General features: G+C 40.2%; 1 protein-coding gene across 5 annotated transcripts in view; it reads left to right on the top strand.

Moving 5' to 3' along the window:
* Positions 1-26,757, top strand: part of LOC137232774 (OTU domain-containing protein 7A) — a 389,090-nt gene that overhangs the window by 269,268 nt on the left and 93,065 nt on the right. For all 5 annotated transcript variants that reach the window (XM_067755571.1, XM_067755579.1, XM_067755553.1 and 2 more), the window contains one exon: positions 13,921-14,103. In XM_067755571.1, the coding sequence (XP_067611672.1) occupies positions 13,921-14,103 (183 nt within the window). The remainder of the gene's footprint in view (positions 1-13,920; positions 14,104-26,757) is intronic.

The following is a 26,757-nucleotide window of genomic DNA, read 5'->3' as shown; positions in this document are numbered from 1 at the left end:
TGCTTCCATGTCCTGGCTATTGTAAATAGTGCTGCAGTGAACACTGGGTTGCATGTATCTTTTCAAATTAGACTTTTCTTCAGATATATGCCCAGAGTGGGATTGTAGGATCATATGGCAACTCTATTTTTAGTTGTTTAAGGAACCTCCATACTGTTCTCCATAGTGGCTATACCAATTTATTTCCCACCAACAGTGTAGGAGGGTTCCCTTTTCTCCAAATCCTTTCCAGCATTTATTGTTTGTAGATTTTTTTGATGATGGCCATTCTGACGGGTGTGAGGAAATACCTCATTGTAGTTTTTTTTTTTTTTTTGCGGTACGCGGGCCTCTCACTGTTGTGGCCTCTCCCGTTGTGGAGCACAGGCTCCGGACGCGCAGGCTCAGCGGCCATGGCTCACGGGCCCAGCCGCTCCACGGCATGTGGGATCTTCCCGGACCGGGGCACGAACCCGTGTCCCCTGCATCGGCAGGCGGACTCTCAATCACTGCGCCACAAGGGAAGCCCCTCATTGTAGTTTTGATTTGCATTTCTCTAATAATTAGTGATACTGAGCATCTTTTCAGGTGCCTGTTGGCCATCTATATGTTTTCCTTAGAGAAATATCTATTTCTTCAGCCATTTTTTTCGAACAATATGTTCATTTTATTTTATTACATTTTATTTTTGACTTGAATAATATATATATTTTTATATAGCATGTTCTTATAAGTCATCAATTTTATACACATCACTGTATACATGTCACTCCCAATCACCCAATTCGTCACACCACCACCCCCACCACCCCGCCACTTTCCCCCCTTGGTATCCATACGTTTGTTCCCTGCATCTGTATCACAATTTCTGCCCTGCAAACCAGTTCATCTGTACCATTTTTCTAGGCTCCACATATACATGTTAATATACGATATTTGTTTTTCTCTTTCTGACTTACTTCACTCTGTATGACAGTCTCTAGATCCATCCATGTCTCAACAGATGACCCAATTTCGTTCCTTTTTATGGCTGAGTAATATTCCATTGTATACAGGTACCACATCTTCTTTATCCATTCGTATGTCAATGGGCATTTAGGTTGCTTCCATGACCTGGCTATTGTAAATAGTGCTGCAATGAACATTGGGGTGCATGTGTCTTTTTGAATTATGGTTTTCTCTGGATATATGCCCAGTAGTGGGATTGCTGGATCATATGGTAATTCTATTTTTTGATTTTTAATGAACCTCCATACTGTTCTCCATAGTGGCTGTATCAGTTTACATTCCCACCAACAGTGCAAGAGGGTTCCCTTTTCTCCACACCCTCTCCAGCATTTGTTGTTTGTAGATTTTCTGTTGGTGCCCATTCTAACTGGTGTGAGGTGATACCTCATTATAGTTTTGATTTGCATTTCTCAAATAATTAGTGATGTGGAGCAGCTTTTCATGTGCTTCTTGGCCATCTGTATGTCTTCTTTGCAGAAATGTCTATTTAGGCCTTCTGCCCATTTTTGGATTGGGTTTTTTGTTTTTTTAATATTGAGCTGCATGAGCTGTTAATATATTTTGGAGATTAATCCTTTGTCTGTTGATTCGTTTGCAAATATTTTCTTCCATTCTGAGGGTTGTCTTTTCGTCTTGTTTATGGTTTCCTTTACTGTGCAAAAGCTTTTAAGTTTCATTAGGTCCCATTAGTTTATTTTTTTTTTATTTCCATTACTCTAGGAGGTGGATCAAAAAAGATCTTGTGATTTATGTCACAGAGTGTTCTTCCTCTTTTTTCCTCTAAGAGTTTTATAGTGTCCGGTCTTATATTTAGGTCTCTAATCCATTTTGTGTTTATTTTTGTGTATGGTGTTAGGGAGTGTTCTAATTTCATTCTTTTACATGTAGCTGTCCAATTTTCCCAGCACCACTTATTGAAGAGACTGTCTTTTCTCCATTGTGTATCCTTGCCTCCTTTGTCATAGACTAGTTGACCATAGGTGCGTGGGTTTATCTCTGGGCTTTCTATCTTGTTCCATTGATCTATGTTTCTGTTTTTGTGCCAGTACCATATTGTCTTGATTACTGTAGCTTTCTAGTATAGTCTGAAGTCAGGGAGTCTGATTCCTCCAGCTCCGTTTTGTTTTTTGTTTTTTTGTTTTTTTCTTTTTTTGGTGCGTGAGCCTTTCACCACGCAGGCTCAGTGGCCATGGCTCATGGGCCCAGCTGCTACGCGGCATGTGGGATCTTCCCAGACCGGGGCACAAACCCGTGTCCCCTGCATCGGCAGGCAGACTCTCAACCATTGCGCCACCAGGGAAGCCCACCAGCTCCGTTTTTTTCCCTCAAGACTGCTTTGGCTGTTGGGGGTCTTTTGTGTCTCCATACAAATTTTAAGATTTTTTGTTCTACTTCCGTAAAAAATGCCATTGGTAATTTTTAGGGATTGCATTGAATCTGTATTTTGCTTTGGGTAGTGTAGTCATTTTCACAATACTGATTCTTCCAATCCAGGAACATGGTATATCTCTCCATCTGTTGGTATCATCTTTAATTTCTTTCATCAGTGTCTTATAGTTTTCTGCATACAGGTCTTTTGTCTCCCTAAGTAGGTTTATTCCTAGGTATTTTATTCTTTTTGTAGCAGTGGTAAATGGCAGTGTTTCCTTAATTTCTCTTTCAGATTTTTTATCACTAGTGTATAAGAATGTCAGAGATTTCTGTGCATTAATTTTGTATCCTGCAACTTTACCAAATTCATTGATTAGCTCTAGTAGTTTTCTGCTGGCATCTTTAGGATTCTATGTATAGTATCATGTCATCTCCAAACAGTGACAGTTTTACTTCTTCTTTTCTAATTTGGATTTCTTTTTCTTCTCTGATTGCCATGGCTAGGACTTCCAAAACTGTGTTGAATAATATTGGTGAGAGTGGACATCCTTGTCTTGTTCCTGATCTTAGAGGAAATGCTTTCAGGTTTTCACCATTGAGAATGATGTTTGCTGTGGGTTTGTCATATATGGCCTTTATTACGTTGAGGTAGGTTCCCTCTATGCCCACTTTCTGGAGAGTTCTTTATCATAAATGGGTGTTGAATTTTGTCAAAAGCTTTTTCTGCATCTATTGAGATGATCATATGGTTTTTATTCTTCAATTTGTTAATTTGGTGTATCACATTGATTGATTTGCATATACTTAAGAATCCTGCATCCCTGGGATAAATCCCACTTGGTCATGGTGTATGATCCTTTTAATGTGTTGCTGGATTATGTTTGCTAGTATTTTGTTGTGGATTTTTGCATCTATATTCGTCAGTGATATTGGTCTGTAATTTTTTTTGTAGTATCTTTTTCTGGTTCTGATATCAGGATGATGGTGGCCTCATAGAATGAGTTTGGGAGTTTTCTTTCTTCTGCAATTTTTTGGAAGAGTTTGAGAAGAATGAGTGTTAGCTCTTCTCTAAATGTTTGATATAATTCACCTGTAAAGCCATCTGGTCCTGGACTTTTGTTTGTTGGAAGATTTTTAATCACAGTTTCAATTTCAGTGCTTGTGATTGGTCTGTTCATATTTTCTATTTCTTCCTGGTTTAGTCTTGGAAAGTTACACCTTTCTTAGAATTTGTCCATTTCTTCCAGGTTGTCCATTTTATTGGCATGGAGTTGCTTGTAGTAGTCTCTTAGGATGCTTTGTATTTCTGTGGTGTCTGTTGTAACTTCTCCTTTTTCATTTCTAATTTATTGATTTGAGTCCTCTCCCTCTTTTCCTTGATGAGTCTGGCTAATGGTTTATCAATTTTGTTTATCTTCTCAAAGAACCAGCTTTTAGTTTTATTGATCTTTGCTATTGTTTTCTTTGTTTCTATTTCATTTATTTCTGCTCTGATCTTGATGATTTCTTTCCTTCTGCTAACTTTGGGTTTTGTTTGTTCTTCTTTCTCTAGTTCCTTTAGGTGTAAGGTTAGATTGTTTATTTGAGATTTTTCTTATTTCTTGAGGTAGGCTTGTATAGCTATAAACTTCCCTCTTAGAACTGCTTTTGCTGCATCCCATAGGTTTTGGATCGTCGTGTTTTCATTGTCATTTGTCTCTAGGTATTTGTTGATTTCCTCTTTGATTTCTTCTGTGATCTCTTGATTATTTAGTAACGTATTGTTTAGCCTCCATGTGTTTGTGTTTTTTGCAGTTTTTTCCCTGTTATTGATTTCTAGTCTCATAGCGCTGTGGTCAGAAAAGATGCTTGATATGATTTCAATTTTCTTAAATTTACTGAGGCTTGATTTGTGACCCAAGATGTGATTTATCCTGGAGAATGTTGCGTGTGCACTTGAGAAGAAAGTGTAATCTGCTGTTTTTGGATGGAATGTCCTATAAATATCAATTAAATCTATCTGGTCTACTGTGTCATTTAAAGCTTCTGTTTCCTTATTTATTTTCATTTTGGATGATCTGTCCATTGGTGTAGTGAAGTGTTAAAGTCCCCCACTATTATTGTGTTACTGTCGACTTCCTCTTTTATAGGTGTTAGCAGTTGCCTTATGTATTGAGGTGCTCCTATGTTGGGTGCATATATATTTATAATTGTTATATCTTCTTCTTGGATTGATTCCCTGATCATTATGTAGTGTCCTTCCTTGTCTCTTGTAACATTCTTTATTTTAAAGTCTATTTTGTCTGATATGAGAATTGCTACTCCAGCTTTCTTTTGATTTCCGTTTACATGGAATATCTTTTTCCATCCCCTCACTTTCAGTCTGAATGTGTCCCTAGATCTAAAGTGGGTCTCTTGTAGACAGCATATATATGGGTCTTGTTTTTGTATCCATTCAGCAAGCCTGTGTCTTTTGGTTGGAGCATTTAATCCATTCACGTTTAAGGTAATTATCAATATGTATATTCCTATTACCATTTTCTTAATTGTTTTGGGTTTGTTTTTGTAGGTTTTCTTCTCTTGTGTTTCCCACTTAGAGAAGTTCCTTTAGCATTTGTTGTAGAGCTGGTTTGGTGGTGCTGAATTCTCTTAGCCTTTGCTTGTCTATAAAGCTTTTGATTTCTCCATTGAATCTGAATGAGATCCTTGCCGGGTAGAGTAATCTTGGTTGTAGGTTCTTCCCTTTCATCACTTTACGTATATCATGCCACTCCCTTCTGGCTTGTAGAGTTTCTGCTGAGAAATCATCTGTTAACCTTATGGGAGTTCCCTTGTATGTTATTTGTCATTTTTCCCTTGCTGCTTTTAATAATTTTTCTTTGTCTTTAATTTTTGCCAATTTGATTGCTGTGTGTCTCAGCATGTTTCTCCTTGGATTTATCCTGTATGGGACTCTCTGCACTTCCTGGACTTGGGTGGCTATTTCCTTTCCCATGTTAGGGAAATTTTCGACTATAATCTCTTCAAATATTTTCTCTGGTCCTTTCTCTCTCTCTTCTCCTTCTTGGACCCCTATAATACGAATGTTGTTGTGTCTAATGTTGTCCCAGATGTCTCTTAGGCTGTCTTCATTTCTTTTCATTCTTTTTTCTTTATTCTATTCCACAGCAATGAATTCCACCATTCTGTCTTCCAGGTCACTTATCCGTTCTTCTGCCTCAGTTATTCTGCTATTGGTTCCTTCTAGTGTATTTTTCATTTCAGTTATTGTATTGTTCATCTCTGTTTGTTTGTTCTTTAATTCTTCTAGGTGTTTGTTAAACATTTCTTGCATCTTCTTGATATTTGCCTCCATTCTTTTTCCAAGGTCCTGGATCATCTTCACTATCATTATTCTGGATTCTTTTTCTGGAAGGTTGCCTATCTCCACTTCACTTAGTCGTTATTCTGGGGTTTTATCTTGTTCCTTCATCTGGTACATAGCCCTCTGCCTTTTCATCCTGTCTATCTTTCTGTGAATGTGGTTTTTGTTCCACAGGCTGCAGAATTGTAGTTCTTCTTGCTTCTGCTGTCTGCCCTCTGGTGGATGAGGCTATCTAAGAGGCTTATACTTCTTCTGCCATTTTTTGAATGGGTTTTTTTTTTATTTTATGTTAAGCTGTATGAGCTGTTTGTATTGTTTGGAAATTAAGCCCTTGTCAGTCACATCATTTGCAACTATTTTCACCCATTCCATAAGTTGTCTTTTTGTTTCATTTATTGTTTCCTTTGCTGTGAAAAAGATTTTAAGTTTAGTTTGATCCCATTTATTTATTTTTGGTTTTATTTCTGTTACTCTAGGGGATGGATCCAAAAAAATATTGCTGAGATTTATGTCAAAGAGTGTACTGCCTACGTTTTCCTCTAGGAGTTTTATAGTATCTGGTCTTACATTTAGGTCTTTAATCCATTTTGAGTTTATTTTTGTATACGGTGTTAGAGAATGTTCTAATTTCATTTTTTTACATGTAGCTGTCTAATTTTCCCAGCATCACTTATTGAAGAGACTGTCTTTTCTCCCTTGTTTCTTGCCTCCTTTGCCATAGTTTAATTGACCGTAAGTGCCTGTGTTTATTTCTTGGCTTTGGACATCCTAGCCATAGCAATCAGAGAATAAAAAGAAATAAAAGGAATCCAAATTGGAAAAGAAGAAGTAAAACTGTTACTGTTTGCAGATGACATGATGCTATATATAGAAAAAGGCGCTACCAGAAAGCTACTAGAGCTCATCAACGAATTCGGTAAAGTTGCTGGATACAAAATTAATACACAGAAATTTTTTGCATTTCTATACACTAACAACAAAAGGTCAGAAAGAAAAATTAAGGAAACAATCCCATTTACCGTTGCATAAAAAAAAAATACCTAGGAATGAACTTACCTAAGGAGGCAAAAGACCTGTACTATGAAAACTATAAGACACTGATGAAAGAAACTGAAGATGACACAAACAGATGGAAATATATACCATGTTCTTTGATTTGAAAAATCAATATTGTTAAAATGACCATATACCCCAAGGCAATCTACAGATTCAATGCAATCCCTATAAAATTACCAATGGCATTTTTCACAGAACAAGAACAAAAACTTTTTAACTTTGTATGGAAACACAAAAGACCCCAAATAGCCAAAACAATCTTAAGAAAGAAGAACAGAGTTGGAGGTAGCATACTCCCTGACTTCAGACCATACTACAAAGGCACAGTCATCAAAACAGTATGGTACTGGCACAAAAACAGACATATAGATCAATGGAATCAGTTAGCTTTTTATTTTTAAAAGTTATATTTTTATCTAGTGGCTACTTTTAAAACTGCTACCTTGATGTACTATCCTCTTTCCCTTTTCCTTATAGCTGGTTCCAATGATCTGCCTCAATAAAACTAGTTTATATCTTCTTCCTCCTCCCTCTCTCTCTTCTACCATCCAGTTTAGTTAGTAGTATGTCGTTCACATGTTTCTAGTGTTTTCCTTTGTACTATTATGTATGTTCACATATTTATATTTGATCTGCTGACTTTAAGTACTATTTTGTACTCCCATGTAGTACAGCCGAAGCAACTGTAAGTGGGCTTTACTTTCTACTTTCTACCATTTTTGTGTGTGTGTGTGGTATGCAGGCCTCTCACTGTTGTGGCCTCTCCCGTTGCAGAGCACAGGCTCTGGACGCACAGGCTCAGTGGCCATGGCTCACGGGCCTAGCCGCTCTGCGGCATGTGGGATCTTCCCGGACCAGGGCATGAGCCCGTGTCCCCTGCATTGGCAGGTGGACTCTCTGCGCCACCAGGGAAGCCTCTTTCTACCATTTTTGTTTTGGCAGAATGTTCTTCTCTGTCATTTGTATCTGTACCTTTGCTTTTACTTAGCTGTACAGTTAACTACATTTAGTGCTGCCTCAATTTCCCTTTGCCAAACCTCCATTCATTCTTGATTGGCTGGAACTCATCTTCTAGTAGTTTTCTCAAGAAAGATCCATTTGACTAATGTTTCCTGAACTCAGACCTGTTTTAAATGATTTGTCTGTAGCCTTTATCCATGAAGGAATGGCCTATATGGGTATAAACATTCTTAGCTCGCACTTCTTTACTTCATTCAGTATCTTGTAAATGTGGCCCATTATCTTCAGGCATTGAATTTGGCTGCCAAGAAGTATGTTACCAGCCTGATTGTTTTTCCTTTTTGCTGAAATATTCAAATAATTCTCTTTATCTTTAAAACATAATAATATTATAAGGCTATATCATTGTATTGATTATACTAGGACAGTTTCCTTATATACAATGTGCCCTTTCAGTGTGTAGGATCAAGTATTTATGTCAGAAGTTCTCTCTTTTGAAAGGCTAAATCTGTGATTGCTGGTCTTAGATTTCTCTCCAAAAACTACCATCTCCTCTGCTCCTGATTTTCCTCCACTTTTCCCTAATTGTATGCCCAAGATCACTCTATGATGGCTATCCATTTTTGTTTCTTCTTAATTAATGAAAGGATATTGAGAAGACTGTATGTTTTAAATTGTTTTAGTATTTACATTTGTGTGCAAATAAGTTTTTCTGAAATGATGAAATAAAGTAGAATATATATGCTTGGTACCATGTATTTTTTTAATTTCTCTTTTTGAGAATCAGCAAAAGAGGGAATCACAAGTACCCAGAATGTGAACCACAGTGCCTGTCCAATGTGATGTGGTTTCATGTGACAAATGCTCTTCCTTGTCTTGAAATTTCGTGAAACTTTATTACCACAGCATTTTACAAATTTAATTAGCATACCATTTTGTTGAGATTGCCTGATTATAAGGAAATAATAAAGTACCTCCATATGGTTAAAAAAAAAAGTTTTCTCTTTTAATCATAGTTTTTAAATTATTTTTTCTTTTCCATTGTTTTAGATTTCTTACTTTGGGCTCCAGTGATGTGTACGTGGCATTTCCTTCACCTATAATCTCTATCTACCATTTCCCTGTAACCCTTTGTTTCTTTAGTTCTATTTCATTTTGCTCACTTTACTAATTTTCATTTTTATGGTCCTTACTATGCTATCTGTACTTGTTTTCTGTCTGGTCCCTTATAACTGGACTTCGTCTCTGAAATTAACTCTTTTCTTTTCTTTTTTCCTTGAGTTTAGTCAGTTCCTGTTTCACATCTTCCTGTGGGCTCATATATCTCTGCTTCATCATTTTCCTTAATGGATGTGAAGCTTTAGAGACAAAACAAAATAAGCCATTTAACCTGAGATCAGACCCTGCTTGATGTTCCTCTTAAGACAATAAAAAATAAAATGAATTAAAAGTTTAAAGCACAAGCACATCACCAGTAAACTGTGCTAGAGGGTAAAACCTGTACCTGCTGGTACCCCAGTCACCTGCTCCATGTGACAATAAAAAACTGAGGCAGCACCCGGAAGGAAACATTTATCAGGCAACTGTCTCCATCTCCTTGAGGTCTTCCAGACAGTGATACTGTCCTACCAGAAATACTGTTCTTGGAGAAATACTGTTGGAACATCACTGGAAACCCTCAGGTCGGCTGCAGGAGAAAAATGAATATTTCTAACTGTGCAAATTGCTCTTGCAAATAAATTAGGATTCTGTGCATATAGAATCAGACAGGAATAGAGATTGGATAGTTGACTAGCATCTGCCATCTTTGAACATTTGGCCTTGAAGCTTAGGATACTGTAACTAGATTTATGATTATTCCCATAGAGATGGACTTAATCTTCAAAAGAGAATATATTATAAATTAAGAGAAGAAAAGAAAAACAAGAAGAAAAGTGGAGGGAATCCATGTGCTTTAAGGACAGGGAAAGGCGAAGCAGCCAGAAAAGGGGACATGGAGTGTTTAGAGTCATAGTAAAGGGGTCTGTTAAGATGTCGTGTTGGAGAGAGGCCTTCTGGTGTCCTCCCAGCAGCCTGGTGGCTTGCTGGTGTTTGGGAGATGGCACAAGTGACACCTGAATGAGAATTTCACATAGTACAGGTGAGTTTGTGGGGAACAGAGCAAGGACCCAGCAGGTGAAAACAGTGGCAAGGTGGGGATGGAGGGATCTGGGAAGTAGGGCAAGTCCTGTTATGGAGTCATGATGGGCGGCCACGGGAGAGGGAGGTTTCAAGGGTGGTCAGCAGCCAGGAGCCGTGACTCCCAAAACAAAGTCAGGTTCAAAGGAACTGTAGCCCCAAAAGCTTAGGTTTTGATCAAGACAGACCTGGATTTGAATCTCACTTCTGTCACTTACCAGCTGGATCTCAACCATAAGTGACAGAAGTTAGGCATAAGTGAAAACTTATCATAAATGGTTGTAACACTAATTGCTTTCCGTGTGCTAAGAACTTTACAAATGTAGTCTCCTCACCTCACTTACTCCTCCTAGGAATTTTCATCAGGTGGATTTATTATCCCAATTGTTCAGAAATGTAACCCAAGGTTTCACATGGTGGTATTCTGTATTCACTGTCACAGAAGTAGCCAGGAGGTAGGTCCAGGCCCAAAGCCTGAGCTCTTTACTGCTCTGCTGGACTGATCCCCCCCTCTAATGAGTGTGCTGGCTTCAGGGCTCACAGCCTGTGGCCACCCCAGTCACCTGGCTATGGACTCCTTCTGGCCTCAGCCCGTTGCATCACTGTGGTGGTGTCACCATGGTGGGCTTGTGTGCCCTTCCACCTCATCCTCCCTCCATGCGGCACCTTTTGGGACCCTCCAAGACTTACAGTGGAGAAGATGAAAGGGGATCTTGAAATGTATGCTCTCTGAGCACCAAACCCTGCTCCCAGGCCACCAGGGGCCCACTCCTGTCCCTCTCCTCTAGGTTTCGTGCTTTTAGATACAACCTGTACAACCCTCCAGTGTCAAGCTCATCCCTTGGGTGTCCCCTGTCCACACATCAGTCACCACTGGCATTCCTGGTTGTCCGGAGCTGCAGTCTTTGGGACTGGGCAGAGCAGGAAGCAGATCTCGAGGGGCTCTGACCCCCTAAACATCTGATGAGTGTGTCTGTCTTCCTTCCGTCTTGCTTGCTTCCCTCTCAGTGGCCTCTTGGACCCTTTTCAAGTGCACAGACCCTGGAGTCCTGGATCCTTGAGGAGTTCTCTAAAATCTGAAATCGAGCATTTGGGGATCGTTTGGGAGCTGGGCTTTGTGGACAGTGCCACCCCCTCCTCCATCTTCGCTCTCACCTGACACTGGATCCCCGTTTGCTAAGAGGTGCGGCCCAGGTTAGAACCAGGATGCTTGCTGGTTAAGGATACGGGCAGGTGTGTAGCAAAGTGAACAGGAGTCCAGGGCAGTGATGGGAGAAGACAGTGTAGGCAAGAGCAAGTGGGAAAAATCAGCGAGTGAGAGGTCCCCGGGTGGGAGAGAAGAGCGGACCGGCCTTTGCTGATGGCTGGACACGTGCTTCTCGGCGTTGCCCCAGCTGATGCTCTAACAGAGGCACACGGTGGGAACACACCCCCACCCTGGAGTTCTGGTCCACAGAAGCCACGCATGAGCGCTGTGGTCCTGCCTTCATACTCGGGTCTGATCACCTGTGATGGAACGTGGATCAGGGGGCTCCGAAAGGGTCTCCTGTTGGGAACAGACAGGAACAGCAGAACAGGCTCTTTCCAGTTGGTGGGAGAAGCAAAGTGGGCTGGCTCCTGAGAGCAGGAGCTGGGGGGCCACAGCTCTTTCAGGACTGGGTCTTATGTCCATGGCAGCCCTGCAGGGGACATGCAGCTTGGTGGACAGATCCAGAATGGAGGGTTCATATGCAAACACTATGGTGTAGCAATCCTCTAAGCCTCACTTTCTGTTTGTGAGGAGCCAGGACAGTGCCTACTCCTTGTGGGGCTCAGGGACGATGACACCCCCGGCTACACCTGGGTGCTCCATGCAGGTTCTTTCCCTTCACAACCAGGATTTGTGGGGCTGGTGTCATTGCTAATACACACTCCCATATTTAACGTGTTTGCATTTCGTGATAGGATCGCAATCCGGGTGCCTCTCCTCCACCTCCCCTCTCCTTGACTTTCCTCCCGGACACAGGTTTGGCCCTCCCTGGGGCACCTGCCACCCTTGGCCCTACTTTAGGGCAAGGTGCCCACCCAGGTCATTGCCCCTGCTAAGGAATAATGTCCCTAAGGCAGGGCCTTGTCTTGCCCTTCTTGGACTGCACCCTGGAACGAGGATGTCCATTTGATAGACACAAGCACTTAGACTCGAAAGCACTTAGACAGGCAGTGTGTGTACACTGTGATTGTTAGTCGTGTGTAAGAGTGAAAGTGCATGCTTGCATTTCTGCTTCAGCTGGTTCCCCTAAAACGACTTTCTCATCACCGCCACATTGCACGATACAACTACTAACAGTAGTGGGGCTGCATTCCACCCATGTCCCCACCTGTCACCACTTACAAAAGTGCCCCCAGACCCTGCTAGGGTTTTGTTGAATAACCCGGATGGTTTCGTTTCCTTTTCTTCCCCACTGAGATGTGCAAAGATGCTTCAGTGGTGTCTTTGTTAGCTGACTGTGGAGGAAAAAAATATGATTAAATTGTACATGTCCATGTGATAGAATTTAAACATTCTGATTGATAGTATCAAGTCTGCAGCAGAAAAAAGTAGAAAGACCAGAGGAAGATGTTCAGATATTATTTTAGACGTTCAAAGCCTCATTCTGTTGTCTACACCGCATAATTCATCGTATTGTTAGTCAATATAGTGAATACTGCAATTTGAAGTTAATCGGGAGAGGATAAGATTTTATTCGCTCTTTAAAATTAGAGCTAAGCTTTTAATTCTTTGCCTTTAAAAAGCACATGGTTGGGACTTCCCTGGGGGTCCAGTGGTTAAGACTTCGCCTTCCAATGCAGGGGGTGTGGGTTCAATCCCTGGTCAGGGAGCTAAGATCCCACGTGCCTCCCGGCCAAAAACCCAAAACATAAAACAGAAGCAAAACTGTAACAAATTCAATAAAAACTTTAAAAAGTGGTCCATATCAAAAAAAAAAATCTTTAAGAAGCACATGTTTGCCTAATAGAATCGGATGCGGTGTGTGCCACCTCCTTCCTTCTGTTCGAAGTCCACTAAGTCTTAGAGTCAGGGATTAGAGCCTCCACACTGAGTCCAGCCCCCCATGAACTCCCCCTCATGCTGTGAACCCCCAGCACCCATCCCTGCTGAGCACTGCCTGGGACAGGCACAGCTGTCCCGCCTGGAGTCTCACCCAGTTCAGCACCTGAGCTCTGAGGTCGCCTCCCACACAGCCCCCTGGAGGCTCTGCCCTCTCCAAGCTAAGCTTCAAGAAAAAGGTGAAATACTGAGCAAAAGCCCAAAGAAAACATGAGAATTCCTTTCATTCCTTTTTTTTTTCCACTGGGAACTTCTTTTCCATTTTTTATTTTTTTTTTTTGCACTCAATGTTTTGCTCCCCTTGGAAATTAAACTCTATGACTTAGTTTTCAGAGGCGTGGAATGTTCTGCAGGGTGTGTGAATCTAAGGCTAGCATCCTTAGATACTACATGATGTACTACTGTAGGTACATCACGTACTTCAGAGGGATGGATCTCAGGCGTGGGTGTGAAATTCTACTCTTAGAGAGTACGCGTCAGGCCATTTTACTCCTTCTAAAGCTGAGAACTAAAACTACACAGGCCTACTGTATAGCACAGGGAACTATATTCAATATCTTGTAATAACCTACAATGGAAAAGAATCTGAAAAAGAATAGATCTGCGTATGTGTATGTATAACTGAATCTCTTTGCTATACACCTGAAGCATTGTAATCAACTATATTTCAATTTTTAAAAAAAGTTTCTTTTCAGGGTAATGAAAAGTGTTCTGGGATCGTATAGTGTGGATGGTTGCACAACTCTGTGAGTATACTAAAAAGCATTGAGTGAAAAACCAAAAACAGAAAAGAACAAAAAGAAAAATGAGAACTACTGGTGGGGAGTTCAAGAGTGAACACGTGCTAACAGAGACCCTTCTTTGCGTGATTCTTTCCTAAAATGTGACCATTGTTCATGCATCAGTATTGTAATGTCTTGTCATTTCTCGTCTCCAGGCAAAAACTGGGACCTGACGGCCGCTCTGAGTGACTATGAGCAGCTCCGACAGGTGCACACAGCCAACCTGCCGCCTGTGTTCAACGAGGGCAGGTGCCCCAAGCAGCCCGAGCGAGAGCACCCCCCACCTGCGCACACGGCCGAACGGCCCTGCCCGCCCAGGCAGGACGACATCGCCCAAGGTACCAGCTGAGGGACCCGCCCTGGCTTGCGAGGGGGCTGGGGTGGGGGTACACAGAAGGGCGAGGTCATCGCCTCCCGGCTGCAGGCAGATGGCGCTCTCTGGGCACCACACCTCATACTCCTTTACAGCTTCCGTTCCCGCCTCAGAAAAATTGGAGAGTGTGTCCACTTTTCTGGGACCCCACATTCCTCCTGGAGTCCTGGTTTTTCCAGATCCAACATCTCTGCTCCCTGCAATTATTTCTTTTCTTTTTTTTTTTTTAATAGTGATCTTGGGGTCTTCTTATTTATTTATTTATTTATTTTTATTTTTGTCTGTGTTGGGTCTCCGTTTCTGTGCGAGGGCTTTCTCTAGTTGTGGCAAGCGGGGGCCACTCTTCATCGCGGCGCGCGGGCCTCTCAGTATCGCGGCCTCTCTTGTTGCGGAGCACAGGCTCCAGACGCGCAGGCTCAGTAGTTGTGGCTCACGGGCCCAGTTGCTCCCTGGCATGTGGGATCTTCCCAGACCAGGGCTCGAACCCATGTCCCCTGCATTAGCAGGCAGATTCTCAACCACTGCACCACCAGGGAAGCCCCCTGCAATTATTTCTCAAGTAGCATAGAAGCCTCCAAACCTGTTCGAGATTGACGTTCATCATCCGATGTGCTTCGTTTTCTATGTCTTAATTACAGAAATGAGAAAAGCTCATTGTAACAAAGGAAACAATGCGAAGATCTATAAAAGAAACATAAGAGTTTTCTTCTCCACACCTCCCAAACCTCAGGGAGACTGACCAGTGGCCCCAGCTTGTTCTGTCTTCTCTGCTCCTTCTTACTTTGCTTGTTCAAAGTGCAAACGCATCAGAGTCGAATGCACATAATGCACTTGGCAGAGTGCTTGTTTCATTGAAAAATAAATCACAAACATTCTCTCTAAATATTTTATTCCACAGCATATGATCATTTTTAAACCATGCCTGCTCATCGTGATTCTGTTTTTTCTTGGATTTTGTTGTTGGTGGTGGTTTTTGACACTATAGGCACTGCTAAAATAAAGTTTATACCTGTAATTTGTATGTACTAGTGCTGTTATTTCTATAGGTTGGCATTTCCAAGGTGGATTTGCTGTGCCAACATATGTGTTTTTTTATTTGATAACTTCAAGACTTCGTTCCCAAACACATTTCTGTTCACCATGTGTGAAACTGGGTGTTTCCCTTCCTTCTTCCAGGACTGGGTGTTCTCATGATGGTTTTACATTGTTTTTCTACTCCGAAGGGCAAAAAATAGTGTATTTTAACTTTCATCTTGTCATTTGCTTGTTAGCCAAGTTGGATTTCCCCCTCTGTGACATGCTTGTTCACATACTTTGCCCATTTCTCCATTGATTTGTTTGCATTTTTCTTATCAATTTGTAGCATTCTTTATAATGAAGACTAAAAACATTTTGTGTACATATATATGTATACTCATGTCTATATATACATCCCACTGCATTTTTTGCCTTATGACTCTTCACAGGGTATTCTGCCTTACAGAATGTTTACATTACTATACATTCATGGCTAATGAGTGTCCTTTTTCACTTTAAAAGTTCTCCTGGAGTGCCAAGTTACTAGCATATGTTCCCATATTTGTTTTTAAATTTTGTTCTTAGGTCTTATAATCAATTTGAACTTTTTACGAATAATAGCTAAGGATCTAGTTTTGCTTCTCTGGATTGAGAATGAGGTATTCTAGCACATTTATTGAATAAAGCATTCCTTTCCCACTGAACTAAAATGCCAACTTTGCTGTACATTAACTTCCCCAAAATGTATTTGGCTCTGTTTCTGGACTCTGTCTGTTTGTGTGCCCACCCAGCCTGTTACACTTGACTCTTGTAGTTTCATATAGTATTACTTTCTGCAAAGGCAAGTTCCTTTACTGCTGTTCTTTTCCAAAACTTTTTCACTATTTTTGGATATTTATTCTGCCATAGTAACCTTAAAATTGGAATTCTGATTGGAATTGGATTGGATTTTTATTTTATTTTAGGAATAATTAGCATATTGTAATATTGTTTTTCCATTCAAGAACATTGCATATACCTCTGCATTTATTCACATTCTGTTAAGAGTTTAGGCACAGAGAAAAGCAACTTACTTTTTGTATATTTATCTTTTATCCAGTCATTACATAAGTTCTCTTATTAATACTAATTGTTTGTTCTCAGAGAATATCTTGGGTTTTCTAAATATATAATCATAGGATCTGAAATAATTTAATATTCCTCTTAATATTTACACAATGAATTCCACTTCTCCTATTGCATTAGGTCAACCCTCCCAAACTGTTGTGAGTCAATGTTGTCTGTTTCTTTTAGCTCAGCCTTCTTATTCAAGCTACATTGGAATCTCTATCCTGGATTATTCTTCTATGCTTACTCTGTTGTCTAGAAAAGCCACACTTGAGTTAGAAAGTTTAATACTCATGACCTGTTTCTTCTCTTAGCTTCATCCCTTCCACTACGCTTTGGGGCTGTATTGGTAGGTGCATATGTATCCATAATTGTTAGGTCATCTGGCTCTAATATGCTTTGTTACCAATATATAGAGTGTCTCTTTGTCCCACATAATTGTTTTTATCTTTTTTTTTTTTTTTAATTTTTGGCTGCATTGAGTCTTAGTTGCAGCATGCTGGATCTTCATTGAGGCATGCGGGATCTTTCATTGCAACGTGCAGGCTCTTCGTTGTGGCAAGCAGGCTTCTCTCTAGTTGTGGCATGGGGGTTTTCTCTTCTCTAGTTGTGGCATGCAGGCTCCAGAGCACGTGGGCTCTGTAGTTTGAGGCATGCGGGCTCTCATTGAGGCTCATGAGCTCAGTAGTTGTGGTGCGCGGGCTTAGTTGCCCCACGGCATGTGGGATCTTTGTTCCCCAACCAAGGATTGAACCCGTGTCCCCTGCATTGGAAGGCGGATTCCATACCACTGGACCACCAGGGAAGTCCCTGTTTTTATCTTTAAATATGTTTTAGTTGATGTTAAGCCTCTACTCTGCCTTTCTGTTGGTTCATATTTGGAATAACATTTTTTCAGCCGTTATTTCAACCTTTCCTCATCCTTTTATATCAAATGTGATTCTTGGAAGTAATTTATCATCAGGTATTATTTTATTATCCAATACGAGTCTGTCTTTTAAGCAGTGAATTTAATCCACTTACTTTATTTTTATTATTGTCGTATCTGTGCTGCTTTATGTTGTGTGTTTTATTCACCATGCTTTTTGTATGCATCTTTCTCCTTTTCTATCTTTTCTGGCTAATTAAATTTTTCAACTGGTTTGAAAGTTATACATTCTCCTTATGTTATACTTAACCCTGTTCTATTAAAACCTATATTTAGGTTTTCTCCCTATTAATTTTTAAAACTTATCAACAACTATATTTTACCCTGAAAAAGACATGTGTCTTTGTTTTTATCTTCTCCCTCCTGCCTCCATGTGCCCTCAAACATATTTAGGTTCTTTCTGTTGCTTGCTTAGACCACAATCAACTTCTTTATTTACTCACATTTATCTTTTGCTGAAAGAATACTTTTTCAAAGACTATTTTCTAAAAGAATTTTTGCATGATCAGTCTCCTAACGTTGTCAGTACCTAGAAGAGTTTACATGACATACTTAAATTTTTGTTTAGTGGAATAAGAATTCTGGGTCCAAATTATTTTCCTTTAAAACCATTCCATTCCTCCATTGTCTTCTTGCATCTTAATTTCACATCTTCTAAGAGATTTCCTTCACTTGCTCTTCTAACATCCTAATTTATTCTTCACATGAATCCATTCTGTTAATCAGCATTCACATTATTTCATTCCAAATTAGCCTTTCTCATTATTATTACTATTTCACATTCTCATATTCTCCCTCTTTGAACATATTTACTAGGCTTACTTTATTTTTTTAAAAAGTCTTTATTGAATTTGTTACAATATTGCTTCTGTCTTATGTTTTGGTTTTTTGGCCACAAGGCATGTGAGATCTTAGCTCCCTGACCAGGGCTTGAACCTGCACCCCCTGCATTGGAAGGTGAAGTCTTAACCATTGGACTGCCAGGGAAGTCCCATCTACTAGGCTTACTTTAAAATCATGTCCTCCTGTGCATTCCAGCCCCGGGTACTTTGTGGACTTTCTGTAACTGTGTTTGCACTGCTCAGATGTTTCCTGAGTTTTCCCTGTGAACACACAGCACCTTGCAGTTACCAGCCATCTTAGCTCATGGTATCAGGGGAAAGGGACAAAGGCATGGGCTCTGGTTTGCCTTCCTGTGAATGAGAGCATGGGGGGAAGCACACTCAAGTTGGCGAGTTCTGAATGCTTTAATATGGGCTCAAAATGTTCTCCACTGGCTCTCTTCCCCACAGTTGGCTTTATTCCTTAGGGAACCTCTCAGCTCATCTGTTCTAGAAATTGCTCATTTGCAGGGGCTACCACCTTCTATTCTAACTGTCAGCTCACAGGGGGTGTAGGAGAGAAGAGGGAAGGCTCCAGGCCTGGCCAGCCCACCTGTTCCCATCGTGGTTGGAGCCCCGTCCCAGCTGAGCATGAGCATTGCCCTGACGCTCTTCCAGCTGGCTTTGGCCAAGGTGGGGCTGGCCCACGCTGTGGTGGTGATGGTTCAGGCAGTGAGCCACCAAGGGCTAGCTGGGGAGAGGAAAGGCACAGCCAGAACACCTGCCCTCAGCCCCCACCCATGGAACCCAGCCCATTCCCACTGTTCTGCTCCTGTGGGCTTCCTGGGTGGGTTAGGAAGAGGGTGCTGAGGTGCGGTCACTGACTTGTCGATCTTGTTGTATTGTTCTTAAGTTCTCCTTCATTCTGCCCTTAGCTCTGACTCTGGTGGAACCACCTCTTCTAACCATTTGGTTCAGTCTTTCCCCCAGGCCTTCTGTGACTGTGTGTTCCTTCAGAACCACACAGGACCGCCTCCTGACATCTCTCATGCAGTGGAAATCCAGAGAGCTGACAACTTGGCAGTTCCTGCCCTTTTCGAGTGGCAAACAATCTAAACCATTATCTCACCCTCCCAGGAAAGGGGCTAGAAGGATCCTTCTCTCTGTTTTCACACAGATTCCAGAATCAGGGCCTTATACTGATACCTGCTGCTATCTGATTTTTATCAGATATTATTTAAGGGGAAAAAAAGGAGAAGTCTATCATAAGATAATTTCATTAACTGAGCCTTGTGAACAAACATATGTATTTTTAATAAAATAGAAATTGTAATTTCTGCATTAGATCTATATATCCTTTAATTGAATTCTTCCTGAAATCACAGTGCCCTAAAATGGAAAATACAGTCCTCCATATTCTAAATTCTAAATCAGCAACAATGACTCATGAACCAAATCTGGCCACTGCCTGTTTTTTTTAATAAAGTTTTAATGGAACCCATAAAACTTTATTTATTTATTTGCTGTCTATGGCTGTCTATGTCTGCTTTATTTATTTATTATTTATTCACTGTCTATGGCTGCTTTAATACTACGAAGACAGAGTTGAGTAGTTGTGACTGCAACTTGTATGGCCCATAAAGCCTAAAATATTTATATCTGTCCCTTTTAGAAAAGTTTTGTCTACCTGCTTTAAAATATACCCAGGATTTGTTTTACTCAGGTATAGTGAGACACACAGACATGGACATGGCTATCTTAGGGGAAGAGATTCTTATACTCACAGTTCCCTAGAAACAGGAGGCATGGCACACCCTGAAGGGACACACGGGGAAGCACCAGGGTTGATCAGGAGGCCAAGGGGACAGAGGAAAACAAGGGCAGGAGCCTGTATTGTGTTTCTGTGGGAAAGATAAGGCAGGGTAAACAGACTTAGGACTGGCCAGTTTGAGTAATTTCTGCAGCTCTCTGGGGCATAGGGGCCATCTCTCATTGTCTGGCACCTGGGCCTGGGGTAATTAGGGCAGGAACATGGCTTGCTGGTGTAAGAACCAGATAAAGAAGGTGATCCAGAGTATGGGCTCTGAGTTGGTTGGTTTGCATAGGAAAGATGTGCTCCTGCGTGAGTCCTTTGGTATCTCTAAGAACTGGCTACTTCTGTAGGGAAATCCTCTCCCCATTCACGGAGGCCCTGGATGCCAGAGCCTCAAGAATACAGAAAATAAGAAAACAGAGTTAAGACACATCCCCTGGCCTAAATCATAGATGGTGTTTTTTTTTGTTTGATTCTTTGTTTGGGGTTTTTTTAATTTATTTTTTTAATTGAAGTATAGTTGATTTATAATGTGTTAATTTCTGCTATACAGCAGAGTGATTCAGCTACACATATGTATACATCTTTTTTATATTCTTTTCCATTATCGTTCATCACAGGATACTGAGTATAGTTCCCTCTGCTACACGAAATCATAGATGTTTGAGTTGGCTTTGTCAAGGGATGGGAAATTCTCTAATTCCCTCACTATTTTTTTAAAAGCTCTCTGTATTTCTCTGGGGCATAACTTTGAACATGGTAATTCCTGTTTTATTTATTTTATTTATACTTCCAAAGGAAGGATTGCTGCGTTCATGTTTAAAGAATCAGTTTGTGAGTGTGTCTGTGTGTGTGTCTGTGTGTGTGTGATTACATATATGCATTCATGGACGTGGTAGTTGGGAGGAGTTAGAATTAGGAGTGTATGTCTCTTGTTATATGATCTTTAACATAATTTACTTTTAGTTCAAAAAGATTTTTCCCTTCATGTGAAGTCTTCATGTGAAGACTCCAAATATTTAATATTTGGAACGGCTTAATAGCATCATATTACACTGTGAGTCACAACGTTTCCAAGGTCCTCATCAATTGGCAATAGGTGCTGATTGATAAGCCAAGAAGGCGTATGGATGACCCCGCCCAGCACATTCCCTCTGTTGGGAGAAGTGCGGGTTCACGTCACCTCAGGTGTTTGAGCAACCCATCGGGTCCCGAAGGATGGGGCAGTTCCTACTTTCCCAGATTCCAGAAGGCAAGAGATGTGACCTCAGCAAGGCTTGTGAGGGGGAGAGGGGCAGGGGATCTCCTCTGATCCCGCGCTGCGGGAACTGGACCAGGCACAGGACAAGCGGCTGGCCCACGTGCTCTGCGGATCCTCTACCACATGGCCTCTTTGGTCTGCTGTTTCTTCTCGTCCTTCTTCAAAATACAACATACTTAAACACCTTGAATTCATCTCAGAATGAAATTGAAGGTGAATCAAAACTATCCGTTTGATAGACAGACACTGTCTCTGAGATGTACTGTGAAGAATAAGACCATCATTTTTTGAGATTGCCATGACAACAGAAAATCCAGGCAGAGAAGCATGTAATGGCTTAATATTTGTGTCCTGGGAATCTTCATGTGGGATGTGTTTATCAGAGTAATTTTTTTAACCTCTTTATTGGCGTATAATGGCTTTACAATGGTGTGTTAGTTTCTGCTTTATAACAAAGTGAATCAGTTATACATATACATATGTTCCCATATCTCTTCCCTCTTGCGTCTCCCTCCCTCCCACATTCCCTATCCCACCACTCCAGGCGGTCACAAAGCACCGAGCTGATCTCCCTGTGCTATGCAGCTGCTTCCCACTAGCTATCTACCTTACGTTTGGTAGTGTATATATGTCCATGCCTCTCTCTCGCTTTGTCACACCATACCCTTCCCCCTCCCCATATCCACAAGTCCATTCTCTAGTAGGTCTGTGTCTTTATTCCCATCTTACCCCTAGGTTCTTCATGACCTTTTTTTTTCTTCTTAGATTCCATATATATGTGTTAGCATACGGTATTTGTTTTTCTCTTTCTGACTTCCTTCACTCTGTATGACAGACTCTAGGTCCATCTACCTTACTACAAATAACTCAATTTTGTTTCTTTTTGTGGCTGAGTAATATTCCATTGTATATATGTGCCACATCTTCTTTATCCATTCATCTGTTGATGGACACTTAGGTTACTTCCATGTCCTGGCTATTGTAAATAGAGCTGCAGTGAACATTTTGGTACATGACTCTTTTTGAATTATGGTTTTCTCAGGGTATATACCCAGTACTGGGATTGCTGGGTCGTATGGTACTTCTATTTATAGTTTTTTAAGGAACCTCCGTACTGTTCTCCATTGTGGCTGTATCAATTTACATTCCCACCAGCAGTGCAAGAGGGTTCCCTTTTCTCCACACCCTCTCCAGCATTTATTGTTTCTAGATTTTTTGATGATGGCCATTCTGACCAGTGTGAGATGATATCTCATTATAGTTTTGATTTGCATTTCTCTAATGATTAATGATGTTCAGCATTCTTTCATGTGTTTGTTGGCAATCTGTATATTTTCTTTGGAGAAATGTCTATTTAAGTCTTCTGCCCATTTTTGGATTGGGTTGTTTGTTTTTTTGTTATTGAGCTGCATGAGCTGCTTGTAAATTTTGGAGATTAATCCTTTGTCAGTTGCTTCACTTGCAAATATTTTCTCCCATTCTGAGGGTTGTCTTTTGGTCTTGTTTATGGTTTCCTTTGCTGTGTAAAAGCTTTGAAGTTTCCTTAGGTCCCATTTGTTTATTTTTGTTTTTATTTCCATTTCTCTAGGAGGTGGGTCAAAAGGGATCTTGCTGTGATTTATGTCATAGAGTGTTCTGCCTATGTTTTCCTCTAAGACTTTGATAGTGTCTGGATTTACATTTAGGTCTTTAATCCATTTTGAGCTTATTTTTGTGTATGGTGTTAGGGAGTGTTCTAATTTCATTCTTTTACAGGTACCTGTCCAGTTTTCCCAGCACCACTTATTGAAGAGCCTATCTTTTCTCCACTGTATATTCTTGCCTCCTTTATCAAAGATAAGGTGACCATATGTGCATGGGTTTATATCTGGGCTTTCTATCCTGTTCCATTGATCTATATTTCTGTTTTTGTGCCAGTACCATACTGTCTTGATTACTGTAGCTTTGTAGTATAGTCTGAAGTCAGGGAGCCTGATTCCTCCAGCTCCATTTTGAATTCTCAAGATTGCTTTGGCTATTCGGGATCTTTTGTGTTTCCATATAAATTGTGAAATTTTTTGTTCTAGTTCTGTGAAAAATGCCAGTGGTAGTTTGATAGGGATTGCATTGAATCTGTAGATTGCTTTGGGTAGTAGAGTCATTTTCACAATGTTGATTCTTCCAATCCAAGAACATGGTATATCTCTCCATCTATTTGTATCATCTTTAATTTCTTTCATCAGTGTCTTATAATTTTCTGCATACAGGTCTTTTGTCTCCTTAGGTAGGTTTATTCCTTGCTATTTTATTCTTTTTGTTGCAGTGGTAAATGGGAGTGTTTTCTTAATTTCACTTTCAGATTTTTCATCACTAGTGGATAAGAATGCCAGAGATTTCTGTGCATTAATTTTGTATCCTGCTACTTTACCAAATTCATTGATTAGATCTGGTAGTTTTCTGGTAGCATCTTTAGGATTCTCTGTGTATAGTATCATATCATCTGCAAACAGTGACAGCTTTACTTCTTCTTTTCCAATTTGGATTCCTTTTATTTCTTTTTCTTCTCTGATTGCTGGGCTAAAACTTCCAAAACTATGTTGAATAAGAGTGGTGAGAGTGGGCAACCTTGTCTTGTTCCTGATCTTAGTGGGAATGGTTTCAGTTTTTCACCATTGAGGACGATGTTGGCTGTGGGTTTGTCATATATGGCTTTTATTATCTTGAGGAAAGTTCCCTCTATGCCTACTTTCTGCAGGGTTTTTATCATAAATTGGTGTTGAATTTTGTTGAAAGCTTTCTCTGCATATATTGAGATGATCATATGGTTTTTCTCCTTCAATTTGTTAATATGGTGTATCTCTTTGATTGATTTGCATATATTGAAGAATCCTTGCATTCCTGGAATAAACCCCACTTGATCATGGTGTATGATCCTTTTAATGTGCTGTTGGATTCTGTTTGCTAGTATTTTGTTGAGGATTTTTGCATCTATGTTCATCAGTGATATTGGCCTGTAGTTTTCTTTCTTTGTGACATCTTAATCTGGTTTTGATATCAGGGTGATGGTGGCCTCATAGAATGAGTTTGGGAGTGTTCCTCCCTCTGCTATATTTTGGAAGAGTTTGAGAAGGTTTGGTGTTAGCGCTTCTCTAAGTGTTTGATAGAATTTGCCTGTGAAGCCATCTGGTCATGGGCTTTTGTCTTCTGGAAGATTTTTAATCACCGTTTCAATTTCAGTGCTTGTGACTGGTCTGTTCATATTTTCCCTTTCTTCCTGATTCAGTCTCCGCAGGTTGTGCATTTCTAAGAATTTGTCCATTTCTTCCAGGTTGTCCATTTTATTGGCATAGAGTTGCTTGTAGTAATCTCTCATGATCCTTTGTATTTCTGCAGTGTCAGTTGCAACTTCTCCTTTTTCATTTCTAGATGTATTGATTTGAGTCGTCTCCCTTTTTCTCTTGATGAGTCTGGCTAATGGTGTATCCATTTTGTTTATCTTCTCAAAGAACCAGCTCTTAGTTTTATTGATCTTTGCTATCGTTTCCTTCATTTCTTTTTCATTTATTTCTGATCTAATCTTTATGATTTCTTTCCTTCTGCTAACTTTGGAGTTTTTTTGTTCTTCTTTCTCTAATTGCTTTAGGTGCAAGGTTAAGTTGTTTATTTGAGATGTTTCCTGTTTCTTAAGGTAGGTTTGTATTGCTATAGACTTCCCTCTTAGAACTGCTTTTGCTGCATCCCATAGGTTTTGGGTCGTCAGGTCTCCATTGTCATTTGTTTCTAGGTATTTTTTGATTTCCTTTTTGATTTCTTCAGTGATCACTTCATTATTAAGTAGTGTATTGATTAGCCTCCATGTGTTTGTATTTTTTACATATCTCTTCCTGTAATTGATATCTAGTCTCATAGTGTTGTGTTCGGAAAAGATACTTGATACGATTTCAATTTTCTTAAATTTACTAAGGTTAGATTTGTGACCCAAGATATGATCTATCCTGGAGAATATTCCATGAGCACCTGAGAAAAGTGTGTATTCTGTTGTTTTTGGATGGAATGACCTATAAATATCAATCAAGTCCATCTTGTTTAATGTATCATTTAAAGCTTGTGTTTCTTTAATTATTGTCATTTTGGATGATCTGTCCATTGGTGAAAGCGGGGTGTTAAAGTCCCCTACTATGATTGTGTTACTGTCAATTTCCCCTTTTATGGCTTTTAGCATTTGCCTTATGTATTGAGGTGCTCCTATGTTGGGTGCATAAATATTTACAATTGTTATATCTTCTTCCTGGATCGATCCCTTGATCATTATGTAGGGTCCTTCTTTGTCTCTTGTAATAGTCTTTATTTTAAAGTCTATTTTGTCTGATACGAGAATTGCTACTCCAGCTTTCTTCTGATTTCCATTTGCATAGAATATCTTTTTCCATCCCCTCACTTTCATTCTGTATGTGTCCCTAGGTCTGAAGTGGGTCTCTTGTAGACAGCATATATACGGGTCTTGTTTTTGTATCCATTCAGCCAGTCTGTGTCCTTTGGTGGGAGCATTTAATCCATTTACATTTAAGGTAATCATCAATATGTATGTTCCTATTTGCATTTTCTTAATTGTTTTGGGTTTGTTATTGTAGGCCTTTTCCTTCTCTTGTCTTTTTTGCCTAGAGAAGTTCCTTTAGCATTTGTTGTAAAGCTGGTTTGGTGGTGCTGAACTCTCTCAGCTTTTGCTTGTCTGTAAAGGTTTTAATTTCTCCATCAAATCTGAATGAGATCCTTGCTGGGCAGAGTAATCTTGGTTGTAGGGTTTTCTCCTTCATCACTTTAAATATGACCTGCTACTCCCTTCTGGCTTGCAGAGTTTCTGCTGAAAGATCAGCTGTTAACCTAATGGGATTCCCTTGTGTGTTATTTGTTGTTTTTCCCTTGCTGCTTTTAATATGTTTTCTTTTTATTTAATTTTTGACAGTTTGATTAATATGTGTCTTGGCGTATTTCTCCTTGGATTTACCCTGTATGGGACTCTCTGTGCTTCCTGGACTTGAATGACAATTTCCTTTCCCATATTAGGGAACTTTTCAACTATAATCTCTTCAAATATTTTCTCAGTCCCTTTCTTTTTCTCTTCTTCTTCTGGGACCCCTATAATTCGAATGTTGGTGCGTTTAATGTTGTCCCAGAGGTCTCTGAGACTGTCCTCAGTTCTTTTCATTCTTTTTTCTTTATTCTGCTCTGCAGTAGTTATTTCCACTATTTTATCTTCCAGGTCACTTATCCGTTCTTCTGCCTCAGTTATTCTGCTATTGATCCCATCTTGAGTATTTTTAATTTCATTTATTGTGTTGTTCATCGTTGCTTGTTTCATCTTTAGTTCTTCTAGGTCCTTGTTAAATGTTTCTTGCATTTTGTCTCTTCTATTTCCAAGATTTTGGATCATCTTTACTATCATTATTCTGAATTCTTTTTCAGGTAGACTGCCTATTTCCTCTTCATTTGTTAGGTCTGGTGGGTTTTTATCTTGCTCCTTAATCTGCTGTGTGTTTTTCTGTCTTTTCATTTTGCTTATCTTACTGTGTTTGGGGTCTCCTTTTTTGCAGGCTGAAGGTTCGTAGTTCCTGTTGTTTTTTGTGTCTGTCCCCAGTGGCTAAGGTTGGTTCATTGGGGTGTGTAGGTTTCCTGGTGGAGGGGCCTAGTGCCTG

This window comes from Pseudorca crassidens, chromosome 1, assembly GCF_039906515.1.
Source record: "Pseudorca crassidens isolate mPseCra1 chromosome 1, mPseCra1.hap1, whole genome shotgun sequence".
NCBI classification, from domain to species: Eukaryota; Metazoa; Chordata; class Mammalia; order Artiodactyla; family Delphinidae; genus Pseudorca; species Pseudorca crassidens.
Note: the sequence above shows the minus strand (reverse complement) of the source record. Positions and strands in the feature narration are given on the sequence as shown.